The sequence below is a fragment of the Eleutherodactylus coqui genome, chromosome 3 (assembly GCF_035609145.1).
Source record: "Eleutherodactylus coqui strain aEleCoq1 chromosome 3, aEleCoq1.hap1, whole genome shotgun sequence".
Classification (NCBI taxonomy): Eukaryota; Metazoa; Chordata; class Amphibia; order Anura; family Eleutherodactylidae; genus Eleutherodactylus; species Eleutherodactylus coqui.
The window spans coordinates 51,721,760-51,734,566 of record NC_089839.1 but is presented as its reverse complement, the minus strand read 5'-3'; the positions used below and the strand labels follow the sequence as shown (position 1 = coordinate 51,734,566).

The following is a 12,807-nucleotide window of genomic DNA, read 5'->3' as shown; positions in this document are numbered from 1 at the left end:
AGTGAAACCAGAAAGGAACAACAGAGAATTAGGGCACTGGAGGGTTTGTAGTCCTAACCAGGTAATAGATTGGACTTGAAGTTTTCACTAATCATTTTTGGTTGTGTCAGAACTAGAATGGGCTTAACATGGGACAGTACGCAGCACACAGGCTCTCACTTTCCCATAACTACTCACGGCTGTACAAATACTGTATTCTTCCCAGATTAAATTTAGCAAACCTTCCGAGAGGCCCTTTAGTTGGTGGAAATCTAATCGTTAAAAAGCGGTTTTCATTTTGTATGATCAGATTACTAGTATGTACGGCAAGGTTCGATATGATATTTTATGAAATTGCTTACAAAATTGTCTTACATAAAAAAACAACATAAAATTCCATACAAAACAGTGACTGGTATATGAACGGGGTTGCTAGACTCTAAATGTCAAGAGTCACTAGTGTTATATAATTATGCATTTTTTCTGGTTGTCCCTTTCAGAGTTTTGGGTCAGGGTGAACACTGGGTGAACTAAAATATCACCTCAGTTGTTGAAAAGTCCAGGATCATAATCATTAGAGTCCAAACCAGATGATTTGGGCATAGGAGGGAGGAGGATTGGCCAACAATTTAACTCAGTGGTCCCCAATGCCTGTTACCTTAAGAGCCCCATTCAGTCACTGGAAGTCAGTCGTGAGGCAAACTCAAAAAGAGGGCTTGGCTTGGGAGTATGGTTAGCACTAGAGATGAGCGAACGTACTCGTAACGAGTACTTACGCACCCGAGTATCGCCATTTTCGAGTACTTCAGTACTCAGGTTTAAAGATTCGGGGGGCGCCGGGGGGCGGGGAGAGGCGCGGCGGTGCGGGGGGGAGCAGCGGGGAACAGGGGGGAGCCCTCTCTCTCTCCCTCTCCCCCCCACTCCCCACTGCTACCCCCCGTGCCGCCACGGCGCCCCCCGAATCTTTACGCGCGAGTACTGCAGTACTCGAAAATGGCGGTACTCGGGTGCGTAAGTACTCGTAACGAGTACGTTCGCTCATCTCTAGTTAGCACAGACTTTGATTTGCCTTTCTTCAAATCACGGCTGCTGCTTCTTGCAGATTCAATTAACTCCTGTTTACAGAAGTTAATGGAATCTGTAGGAATTTGGTAGGCTGAGACACAAAAGCTCCGGTAAGGCTCAGTTATCGGGGGCCGTTGGACAATTCTAATATGGCAGGCTGGGGAATTGCCATTACCTTTCTCTGCTGTCCTGACTGCTTCCAAGTAAGCAAGCGGCAGGCCGCAAACCCGCAGCTAGCAGGGAAAATTGCCTCTGGGCAGCGGGCTTGTGCTGCAAGTGTTAGTCACCTGCTATAGAGCATAGCTGCAGCAATGTTGGTGCCTGATGAGTTGGAGGAAGGAACTACTCTGAGGACCACCTCTTCCTGTGCTCTAGCCTCCAGGCCACCACTCAAACGTCTTATTGCACAGGCGCAGCAGTCTTTAGTCTCTGCCTGCTTCTGCTTTCACTACCGATTATGCACAAGTGTTCCGGGTCTAGCAGACAGACATGAGCCACACAACAGAGGCCTACAAGCTACATGGATAGCCAAATGTAAGATTTTTGCCAATCCTTTGTCTTGGAAGATGAGCTACTTCGAGAGGTGTCTGGCAGCAGTTTAGGGTGCCCATACATATTAGATAGCAGTCTGTCAAACCCTCATCCAGCCAACACCTTCACCCAACACCCCTATACACACACACTAGGCTCTTCTGATTGTGCTTGTGTTCTGAATATAGGGAGGGAAGAATCCTCTGGCACTGTCTTTTTCTTGGGCATGTTGAAATCCTACTGAAAGATTCTTATCTTTCATGACATCTGCCATATGGAGAGAATCAGGAGGCTTCCATACATATTAACCCTTTCAAATCCACTGTCTGACGTCTGAAGACATTCTGATTGAAGGCTGTACAGCTCCGATGTTGGAAGATGTCCGGCAGGGTATTCTTACTGTATATTACTGGCTGCTGTGTTGTCGGAGGCCTCTCCAGCATGTCCCATCCCGCAGTACTGGCTCTAGCAAGCAGATGGCGCCATTGTATAATGGCAGAAAGAGAAAGCCCCCTAGGAAAACCCTGAATCCAAAATTGGATTGCAAAGGGATATGACCACCTTTATACCCTCCTCCCCGTTTAAATTAAATGGCTGAACATGCATCTTTGTGGAGCGGTCTTAATAAAGGTCTGTTGGCCAACAATTACTTAATGTGTATGGCCAGTTTAAGAAAGTTGACACACCCTTGTACGAACTTTGCGCAAATATCGGCTGTCATTCAGTTACAATTAGTGGGCCCTTCCTATAACTTTTCAGGAAAGTATGACTCGTATTTACTAAGGGAATTTTTTATCTTAGGGGCCCCTTATCTTTTACATGAGTTATGCAAGAGCGAACTGGTTACAATAATAACAAGCAACAGTGAATGACATAGCAAAATAAGTGAAGTGCCATATGTTTGTTGTGGCCGCCTGTTCAGGATCTTAGTTCAATCCATCCTTAGTGAATATTATGTTATTGGTTATTATTCTATCTTTAGTGTTTGCACTTTGTATTTTTATGTTCCTGGTTAGTGTTTTATAGACAGCCACTATGATGATAAGTAGAGCTGATGTATGTTCTTACACAATAGATTTCCTGTCTTGGGAATATCTGAAAGTACGTTGAACTTTCGTATCTTTTTTTTTTTTTTATTCCCATTCCCATTAGATTTTATAGTGTACTATATAGTTCGTCTCTTAAAGTGCACCTGTCACCTAAGTCATTCGGACAGAACCATGTTGTGGGATGAGTAAATATGAATTTAATAGATCAAAATGCCATCAAAATAATGAAAGATACCTTCGGACTGAGACATTACTACAAGCAAAGTAATTATAAGAGTATAATAAGAAAATGCCTCGCAATGTGAATAAGCACTAAACCACTTTTGTCCCATATGGGTAGTTATTTGCCTAATAAAACAGTGCTTAATGGAGTATTTTACTAGCCACTAAGTGCTTTTTATTTACTTCTGGTAAAGTGTTAAAGGCAAACAGTGCAGTGAAATCTCTTTTAACCCAAAGTACTTTTCCAATAAGAATTAGGTTTGCATTACTATAAAGTTGGTCCAATATCATGAAATGTGTGTCATTTATCATGGTCACACATGTAATTATATTCTGCTATTGCAATGATATTCTACTCAGTTTGTAGCCTAAAATGAGTGGATAATAATGTTAAAAAAGTTGTCTAATTTAGAAAACTATTTTCAAATACCCAGTTACGGCATTTTGAGATGATAGAGGAAGCTCTCGACTTTGGAGCAGCCATAAATCAACTGGAATGGAGCGAGGTTTCAAAGAGCTGCACTTTGGAGTTACCTTGTGGTCACCTTGAATTAAAATGAGTGATGATGCTGTTAAAGGGTTTTCTGGTTTAGAAAAACCTATTTTCACAATCCCTTTTATGGCAATTTGAGCTAATAGAGGGGGTTCCCTGGTTTGGGACTGCTGTCAATCAGCTGGAGTGAAGTGTGGTTACAAAGAGCTACTTTTTGGAGGATCTGATCAAATTCGTACCCATTGTGGTGTCAGGGTTTGTAACCTAGTAATGGTGTTTTTACCCCTCCACACTCAGGCCAATTTCCCACCACCTTGCTTGCTTTCTATTAGCAGCTTGACCCCACCATCCCCATTGATGAAAGTGTAAGCCCTCCAGGGATGAACTTTAGGCAGCAGCTATCCAGCGAAGCATTCTTGAGAAAACTATATCTCTGCTCGACAATAGGCAGAGCCAGACAAGTCTTGGCAATTCCTTTAGGCTGAGCTGTAGTGTGAACACCTTAAAATGACAAGTTCCTCCAACTGTGGACTCTTCCTATTTGTGACAGTCAGTGACTGACGTGGTACTGCAGACTTTGCATTTGAGGAACTGCAAGCTGGAGCTGCCATACTGCTGCATAGTGCAATTAGTCACATACAGAATCTGAATTATAAGGTAATATTTGGCAATGGCACTAATACTAGTAACTTGGTAAATTACATGACAATAAAGGGGGCATTCTCTGTGCAGCGCTATGATTTTTTGAGGCATGCTGTATAGGGCTATTATTTTTGGCAGGCAGTCTATGTAGGGCTTTTATTATTGGTGTAGCGGTCCTCTCTTTGGGGGCATTCTCTAAGTAGCGCTGTTATTTTTTTGGACATTCTCAGTGTCGTGCGATTATTTTTGATGCACTCTGTGTTGCACTATTATTTTTGGAGCATTCTGTGTGTCATACTTTTTGGGACACTTTTTGTGTTGCACTATTATTTTTGGAGGCACTCTAGTTTGTGGTGTTAGTTTTGCAAGGCACTCCTTATGTGGCAGAGAATATCCTGACTCAGCAACTGACCGAGCAGGGGCTTTCAAAAGTTTACAATTGGGCCTGTCATTTTCTGGTTATACCCCTGCTTACTACGTGGTTTATATGGAGAGGAGTGTTCTACACAGGATCTTGTCATTCTCCAATAAAGGGCATTGGACCAACCAGGGCAGGATACCTACTATACATGAGACCCAAAGGAGTAGCATAGTATGCCTGCTTGGTATAAATGGCCCTGAAAGTGACCACTCATCCTGCAGAATAAGTCCAAAAAAGGGAGTTAGCCATCGATAGTGTGAATAAACCGAGCCTTTATTAGAAAGTGTCACAGCATAAGTCACAAGAAAAGGACGCGTTTCAGTCTATGGAAGACCTTGGTGACCAAGGTCTTCCATAGACTGAAACGCGTCCTTTTCTTGTGAGTTATACTGTGACAATTTCTAATAAAGGCTCGGTTTATTCACACTATCGATGGCTAACCCCCTTTTTTGGACTAATTCTGCTTGAATTTCGTGGTGGACTGCACGATCCTGCCTCGGAAACTGAATTCCAAGCCTACTATTGAAGCGGGGTGGATGAGAAGGAGGTGATGAGCATACTTTTTTGTTCTTTGCTATTCACTTTTCCTGCAGTTGTCCTCTGAACCTGGGACTCTGACCATTTTTTTAAAACAACACCAAAACACAAAGTTTTCTGAACAAATGCTCCTTTATACTTATGTCTAATAAACTAAATAGAACTTTTTAACCTGGACTGAATTTGGAAACTATGTGAAGCACTCTTTATACTAGATGAAAAAAGGCCTTTAACATATAGAATATATAAGAATTAGACCTGACATTGAATGTTTTTGGGGGCATTTTGGTGCCAGTTGTAAAAGTAGCAAAAGCCATATCTGAGCACGCATCAGTAACTGCTATGGAGATTGACTATGAGTATATTAATATTTGTCAATGAGAAATGACCATGATGGGAATAACTGTGCCAGGTTCTGTCTTGTTCTGTTTAACTGCTACACAGTGATTACTGTTAAAGCTCAAAATACATCTAAAACAATTATTCCGCCTGTATTAGCCAAAGAAAAGAGTGCGCACTCGCCGTTCATCTGCTCTGCGAACACTTCCCAGTACTCAAAACAGATGTCGAAAAGAAACAAAAATAGAGGTTACTAGAAATCCCTGTCAGACGATCACTAGTGCAATTAATTTCATATTATAGAAACTGAAGAGAATCATTCAGTACTGTCACATTTAATTCCAAATATAAAAAATAGGGAATGTGGGTTTTGCCAAATCTTGCATTTTTTTATGGGTTTGTTTAATTATCCAATTACGGTTTATTTATATACGCTGTCCATTTTATTAGAGACACTGGTCATTGGAGTTTTACCTGTATGGAAATTAGACACGTGACCCCAGAAAGCAGCATAGAATCAAGTTTTCCATGGAATTGGTTTCAGTATGAATCCAAGATAGACGTGGAAAATCTAGCCATCTAAGCAACCTCCAACAAGGCCTGGTCATCGGAGCTAGACTAGCCCGGATCAGGATTTCACTGCTAAGCCTGTAGGGTTTCCACATCCAATGGCGTGGTGAGTATACTGAGAATGGTGTGATCGAGCAAAAAAAATCTAACGGCATCCTGTGAATATAAACAACTTGTCAATGAAAGGGGTCACAAGAGGATGTCAAGAATCTTTCTGGCAAACAGGCAGTACAAAGTCAAGCGAATTGGAGATGAATACAATGGTGCTTCAACTAACATGTTCAAATGCACAACTTATCATTCCTTAGCACGGATGGGCTATAACAGCAGACGACCAGTTCCAGCGCCATTGATGTCTATGAGAGACAGAAACACAAGACTCCAGTGGACAAAAGAGTGCAAAAATGGGATCACTGAGTGGTAGAAAAACATCACCTGGTTAGATGAATCCAGATGAATTTCTGTTGCACCAGGCTGATGGAAGAGTCAGAATTTGGTGCTAGGTGCATGCATCGATGACCCCTTCCTGTCAGCTGTTCAGGGCATGTCAGTACAGCCATTTAATTTGTGGCAACTGCAAGATGCTTCCTGTCCACATGGGCCAGTATTCCTCCAGAAGACAAAGGAGGTTCAATGCACTACTAGATGGATGTCTAGAATGAGTCGCAATTCAGTGAATAGCAGCAACCTATTCTGCAGTGTTATACGCAGAGGAGTCATTTACTGTTAGCAGTTTTAGTTTTGATTAATCAATATCATGGAATGGCTGCAACTGTCAATTATTTTTAAGTATTCCATGGCATCTTATAAAAGTGGGGGTTCAGCCAATAAACATGAGTCATTTCCCCCCAATATTTTGCTAAATAAGGATCACTTTTCTTAAATCATTTTTCTGATGTGAGATAATTCATATATCTGTTCTTTAACACATTTTTTCACATGGACCCATCCTAACGGGGCTAACAATCAAAAATTGTCATAAACTCAAAGTACAAAATACAATGAGCATTCTGATTTGTTTTTCAAAGTTTCCCATGGAAAGTGATTTGTAACTTGGGGAATGTTGTGTGCTTGCATTGCTTCACATGTAATCATCTTGTCATCATCGGTCAATAAATGCTACAATTGTAGCATTTACCGATAATGACCTAGAAAATAGTTTTGAAGTTCAGCAATAAGTGTTTTGAACTTTGGACCAAATTTCTATTAGTCATTTCAGTCACTTGCCTGGGAGTGACAACTTTTAACTGTAATACATTTGATCGATGCACCAATATTAGTTGTATATAGAGATGAGCGAGTATACTCGCTAAGGCACATTACTCGAGCAAGTAGTGCCTTAGCCGAGTATCTCCCCACTCGTCTGTAAAGATTCGGGGGCCGGCGGGGGGCGGGGAGCGACGAGGGAGAGCGGGGAGGAACAGAGGGGAGATCTCTCTCCCCCCCCACTCCCCACCGCAACTCACCTGTCACCCGCGCTGGCCCCCGAATCTTTAGAGACAAGCACGGCAATACTCGGCTAAGGCACTACTCGCTCGAGTAATGTGCCTTAGCGAGTATACTCGCTCATCTCTGTAACAACTTTTGTAAGCTGCTGTATTTTTAAATTAGATCTTTGAAGTATTACGTAAAAGCCTGGAAACTAAATTGATGCCCAAGTTATCACTATTGTGCGTATTTCACAGGTGCAATGAGATGTTTTTACAGTTGCATACCTCTTATATGGATTGACCTTACCTGCCTGCATTCTGATTTTTCAGCTTTACGGATATTGTTATCAGGACAGCAATGATATATCTGACACCCTGACAACTATCATTGAACTGGGTTCTCCTCTGGAAATGATTCAGCTTTTACAATCTTCTTGGGAGGACAGATTTCGAGTAAGTTAACAGTTTTTGATTCACTACGGCTTCCTTTTTCTTTTATCATGAGACAAAAATTATCTTTTTTTGTAAAGGCTCTTTTACACACAACGATGATCGCTCAAAATTCGCTCAAAAGCCATCTTTTGAGCGATCATCGTTGCGTGCAAATGTGCCCATCTTTCACTTTTCTGTCGAACAATGATTTTATGTTCGGCATAAAATCCATCATTCGGCAGAAGAGCTGATAGCAGCGACTTCACACTGTGTTCTCCGCGGGGAGCGCTGATAACATTGTCTCAGCTGTCAGCCCAGTGGCAGAACGAAGGGAATGTATTCAGAGAACAGACCACCCGCTCTTCTCTGAATATAGCTCCAGGCAGCTCACACACATTAATAAGCTACTAATTGGCCTTAGTACCAATTATTAGTTTATGCAAAACGATCGCTCAAAAGCCATCTTTTGAGTGATCATCTTTGTTTGTAAATGGGCCTTAAGAGTCACTAAATTTAAAAGGCAAATTAAAGCAAGGGGCATAATGCAACAATGAGAAATGAATTTGCATAGATATAAATGTAGTCAACTACAGGGGTTGCCCCACTGGGCAACATTATTGCTCAGGTTGCATGAGTCAATGCACTCCCACAGGGTAGATGAAGTATTACAGCTTGATTGAAAGGATTTTTCAGGATTTACCATTGATGACCTATTCTATCCACCCCATCAATTTGGTACTGAAGTTCAGCCCTATTCGTGTGACTGAGACTGAGCTGGATATAAGCTGCACTTCCCTCTGTATAGGCAAGAGTTCTGTTCTGTTGGGTATCACTCTAAAGGAAAGTGTTGTAGACCTGTCTTCCAGTTGATCTTGAAAGTCTCAGGAATTTATGCAACTGGGAAGATGGAACACTGCCACCACAGCGCCACCTATTAGAAGGCAGCATTCCTGCAAGTCAGTGTCAGACCTTTTAACAGACTTTGTCTGGGAACATAAGCCAAAGCTAGAGACTTCTTCAGAAGGAAAAGCGAACTGAGACCGATGTAATGTGCAGTAGTTGCTGGCTTGGTTGGGTGAGAGGCCTATGAGGTGGATCAGTAAGAGGGTATAGTTTCTCCTAAGGGAAAGCACCTAGAGGGTGTGAGGAGACTTATAAGGCCATGTACGGTCCTCTGGAAAATTTATGCAAATGGAAAGTTGGCAAAAAAACCCTGAAACAGTCTGTCTTTACATGGCTCTTTCTCTTTTGTATAAGACTCTGGCTTTGTTTTTTTCTCCCAGGTGGCGCTGTAGAGGTATTGTTCCATCTGCCCATTTGCAGAAATTTCCCAGAGGAGCATGCATGGCCTTATAAGTCTCCTCACACATTCTAGGTGCTCTCCCTAAGAAGTAACTGTACTCTTCAAGTCTCAGGCATCTGATGAGGACAGGCCATCAATGTTAAATCCTAACAACTCCTTCAAACAGACCAGCTCAATGAAACTCTGTTGCCCATCTTTCTTTCTGAAGAGTCGAGCTGACTTGATGTTAGATAATGGCAACTCGAAGTGTAGACAGTAGATATAAGGGAGCGAGGAGTAGTCCTCACAGCAGTTACTTCTATATATGTAATAAAACTGATATATACTATATTGCTCTCCTGTGCAGTTGTACAGTTGAGGAGCACAAAGATGACAGAGCAACATGGGGGGGGGGCAGTTGACGTAAAGTGTCGTTTCACCCACACATCTTTGGCAGAGTCTATATTTAGGCGGTCCTGCTCTTGAAGTAGCAATGGATATGGAAGTTTTGCTCAGATAGAGTTGAGGTATTGCTGTAGAGGCTGCTAACGAGGGCAAAGCTCAAGCTGTGCAAGAGTGGAAGGTACCGTAAGTAACAAACCAGACATAATTGTATATCAACATAAGAGTCCTATCCATAATGGGTGAGCATTAAAGACACCCAGAGCAAGTCCCACCACCCTCTAAGTTGTGGCCCATGGTCTATTTAAAGTCTAATGCCTGTAGCGGTGATTAACCAGCCAGTAAGCCAGTTTTTGCTATCATTAAAAGCTATATTGCAAGTTACACTATTGTCATGTAACATGAACTGTTATCTGAGCTCCCACAATGCACTGCTCTTTCTAATATTTTTGCTTATGAAGTAAAATGCAACCTAAAAATAATTAAACAGGAAGTAGTAATTTGATTCCATTTCAAAATGTTGTATATTGCAGATATGCCTTAGTTTAGTGCGGCTGTTGCATTACCTGGCCCATTCCCCGCTTGGCTCTATAACTCTGCTGGATTTCCGCCCTCGTCAGTTTGTAATCGTTGATGGTGAACTGAAGGTGACTGACCTAGATGATGCAAGCATGGAAGAGACACCTTGTACAAGCAATGAGGGCTGCTTCATGGAATTCCCAGCAAGGAACTTTACACTTCAATGTTCTGTTGAAGGCAAATGCCAAAACATGAATGAGAAGAGGAACCTCTACAACGCCTACAGGTACAAGACGTTAATGTTCACAACAAGATGACTTCACTATGAGAGAGACTAGCCTAAAGAAAAATTGGGATGCCCATCCAGAAATCTCCTGCATGTACCTATACTCATAACAATGAGAACGATTGTTCTTATAGCAACCATGCACTAGGATAGTAAGCTAAAGAAAGCCAAATTTTAATCTATAATTTAAAGGAGTTGTACCAGAATTAGCTTTTATCCCCTATCCGTGGTGATAGGTGATAAAAGTCTGATTGGTGGTGGTCTAACCGCTGTGACCCCCACCAATCCTGAGAATGGTGGACCCATATTCCCCTCTTCTCATCACTACAAGGATGCTTCTCCCACCCACAATGACATCACATTGAATGGAGCGATGACCACGCATGTGCATTAGGCATTCCATTCATTTCAATGGGACCGTTAGAAATAGCCGAGTGCATGTACCTGGCTATCTCTGGCAGTCCCATTGAAGATAAATGGAGTGATGGAGTAGCACCACACATGTACAACCATTGCTCCATTCAATCTCCTTCTCACTGTGGGAATGGGGGTGGGTGGGAGAGGTGCAACATAGTAACATAATATGCTAGGCTGAAGAGAGACAATGTCCATCTAGTTCAGCCTGCTCCCCCCCCTCCTTGTTGATCCAGAGGAAGGCAAAAAACATGACACCCCCCATTTTTTGGATCAGTGACTTTTGTCACTTATCCTATGAATAGGTGATAAATGAATTCCCGTAAAATTCCTTTAATGCAACAGAATTCCTCCTCTTGGAATCAGTTACTTTAAGGCTTTAGTCACACCTATAATCAGGCTCTCCATGCAACAAAAAATAGCGTAGCATGTTGCCCTATTTTTTTTCTGGCAAAATGATGGAGGCCTAATGGAACTCATAGTTAATAATTAATAGGATTCGTTTGAGTGCTATGGGTGTCTGTCATATGGCCCATCTGGCACTATTCCATGACAAAAGGGAAAGAGACTTGTTATTGATATAGTACCAACTTATTCCGCAGCGCTTTCAGTTAATTTTTTTACCCCCCAGCAAGCTGGGTACTCATTTTACCGACCTCGGAAGGTTTTTTATGGAGTTGTTAACAGTGCCTAATACCACGAAGAATTAGTAGATTGGATAATTGTTATTTTTATGATTTCAAAGATTAGATAGATAGATAGATAGATAGATAGATAGATAGATAGATAGATAAATAAGATAGATATGAGATATAGATAGATATGAGATAGATAAGATAGGTAGATAGATAGATAGGATATAGATAGATAGGATATAGATAGATATGAGATAGATAAATATTTAGATAGATAGATAGATAGATAGATAAGATAGATACGAGATAGATAGATAGATATGAGATAGATAGATAGATAGATAGATAGATAGATAGATAGATAGATAGATATGAGATAGATAGATAAATAGATAGATTGATATGAGATAGATAGATAGATAGATAGATAGATAGATAGATAAGATAGATATGAGATAGATAGATAGATAGATAGATAGATAGATAAGATAGATACGAGATAGATAGATACATAGATATGAGATAGCTAGATAGTTAGATAGATAGATAAGATAGATATGAGATAGATACATAGACAGATATAAGATAGATAGATAGATAGATATGAGATAGATAGATAGATAGATATTAGATAGATATGTAGCAAAGTTTAACTTGACTGTGACAACTTTCTGTGACAAGTTATCTTATCTTAAACCATTGAACAGCTACTGATAGGGCAAATAGGGAGATAGATATAAGAAATTAGATAGATAGATATTTATGAGATAAATATTAGATTGATAGATAATTGCATGTATATCAATATTTGGAGTAAATGCTTGATCATGGAATAAAGTTTTTCTATGCCATTCTGATGTTCTTTCCCTTCCTACAGTAATTTGTGTTCTAGATTTAGAGGATATTCAGAATCTGCTGTTGACCTTACATATTTTACCTCCTGATTAACACACGACCCGGTGAACTTTCCTTTTTACTTGTCCTTTTTATCTGCTGTGTTTTCCCAATCCCCTTTGAACTAACAGAAGCCGTCCTTGTAGCGGCTTAAATCAGTGTTCATAAGACAGAGGGTTGTGGCGAGAATCCTCTCTCTCCCTTTCAACAGACAGTGAGCGTGTGCTGATTTATGACACTTTGCATTAGGACAAGGTTGATGATTTCAACAAACTAAAAGGCCCTGATGAAAATGAACTGCAGTAAATGGACTTCTTGTGGAAACTCTTTATTCATCGCAACCCAACCGCTAGTAAATAGATTATAGGGGTACTTGGCAAGTGATGGCATATCAAAACTCTGGCTTGACTCATAAAATTCTTTCAAAGGGAAACAGCACTGCAGGCAACAATAAGCCCCGGCTTTCTTTTAAAAGCAATGAGAGGCGTTTTATTAAAAAATGTTCAAAAAGTTTTAACTCGTAGACACAAATTATTCTCGTGTTGTAAACACTCCTAAAAAATAGTCAGATAGTGATGGGTTAAATAACTCGTTTACTCTTGGCTCTACCTCCCCTCCTCTTCCCCTTGCTGTTGGGGTCCCCCCAGGGCTCTGTCCTCGGCCCC

The 12,807-nt window shown here is 41.0% G+C and overlaps 1 protein-coding gene across 1 annotated transcript in view; it reads left to right on the top strand.

Annotated features, from left to right (window-relative positions):
• The window catches only part of PKDCC (protein kinase domain containing, cytoplasmic), a 73,051-nt gene that overhangs the window by 19,745 nt on the left and 40,499 nt on the right, over positions 1–12,807 (top strand). The window contains exons 2-3 of the mRNA XM_066595578.1: positions 7,609–7,731; positions 9,928–10,199. Of these exons, the coding sequence (XP_066451675.1) occupies positions 7,609–7,731; positions 9,928–10,199 (395 nt within the window). The remainder of the gene's footprint in view (positions 1–7,608; positions 7,732–9,927; positions 10,200–12,807) is intronic.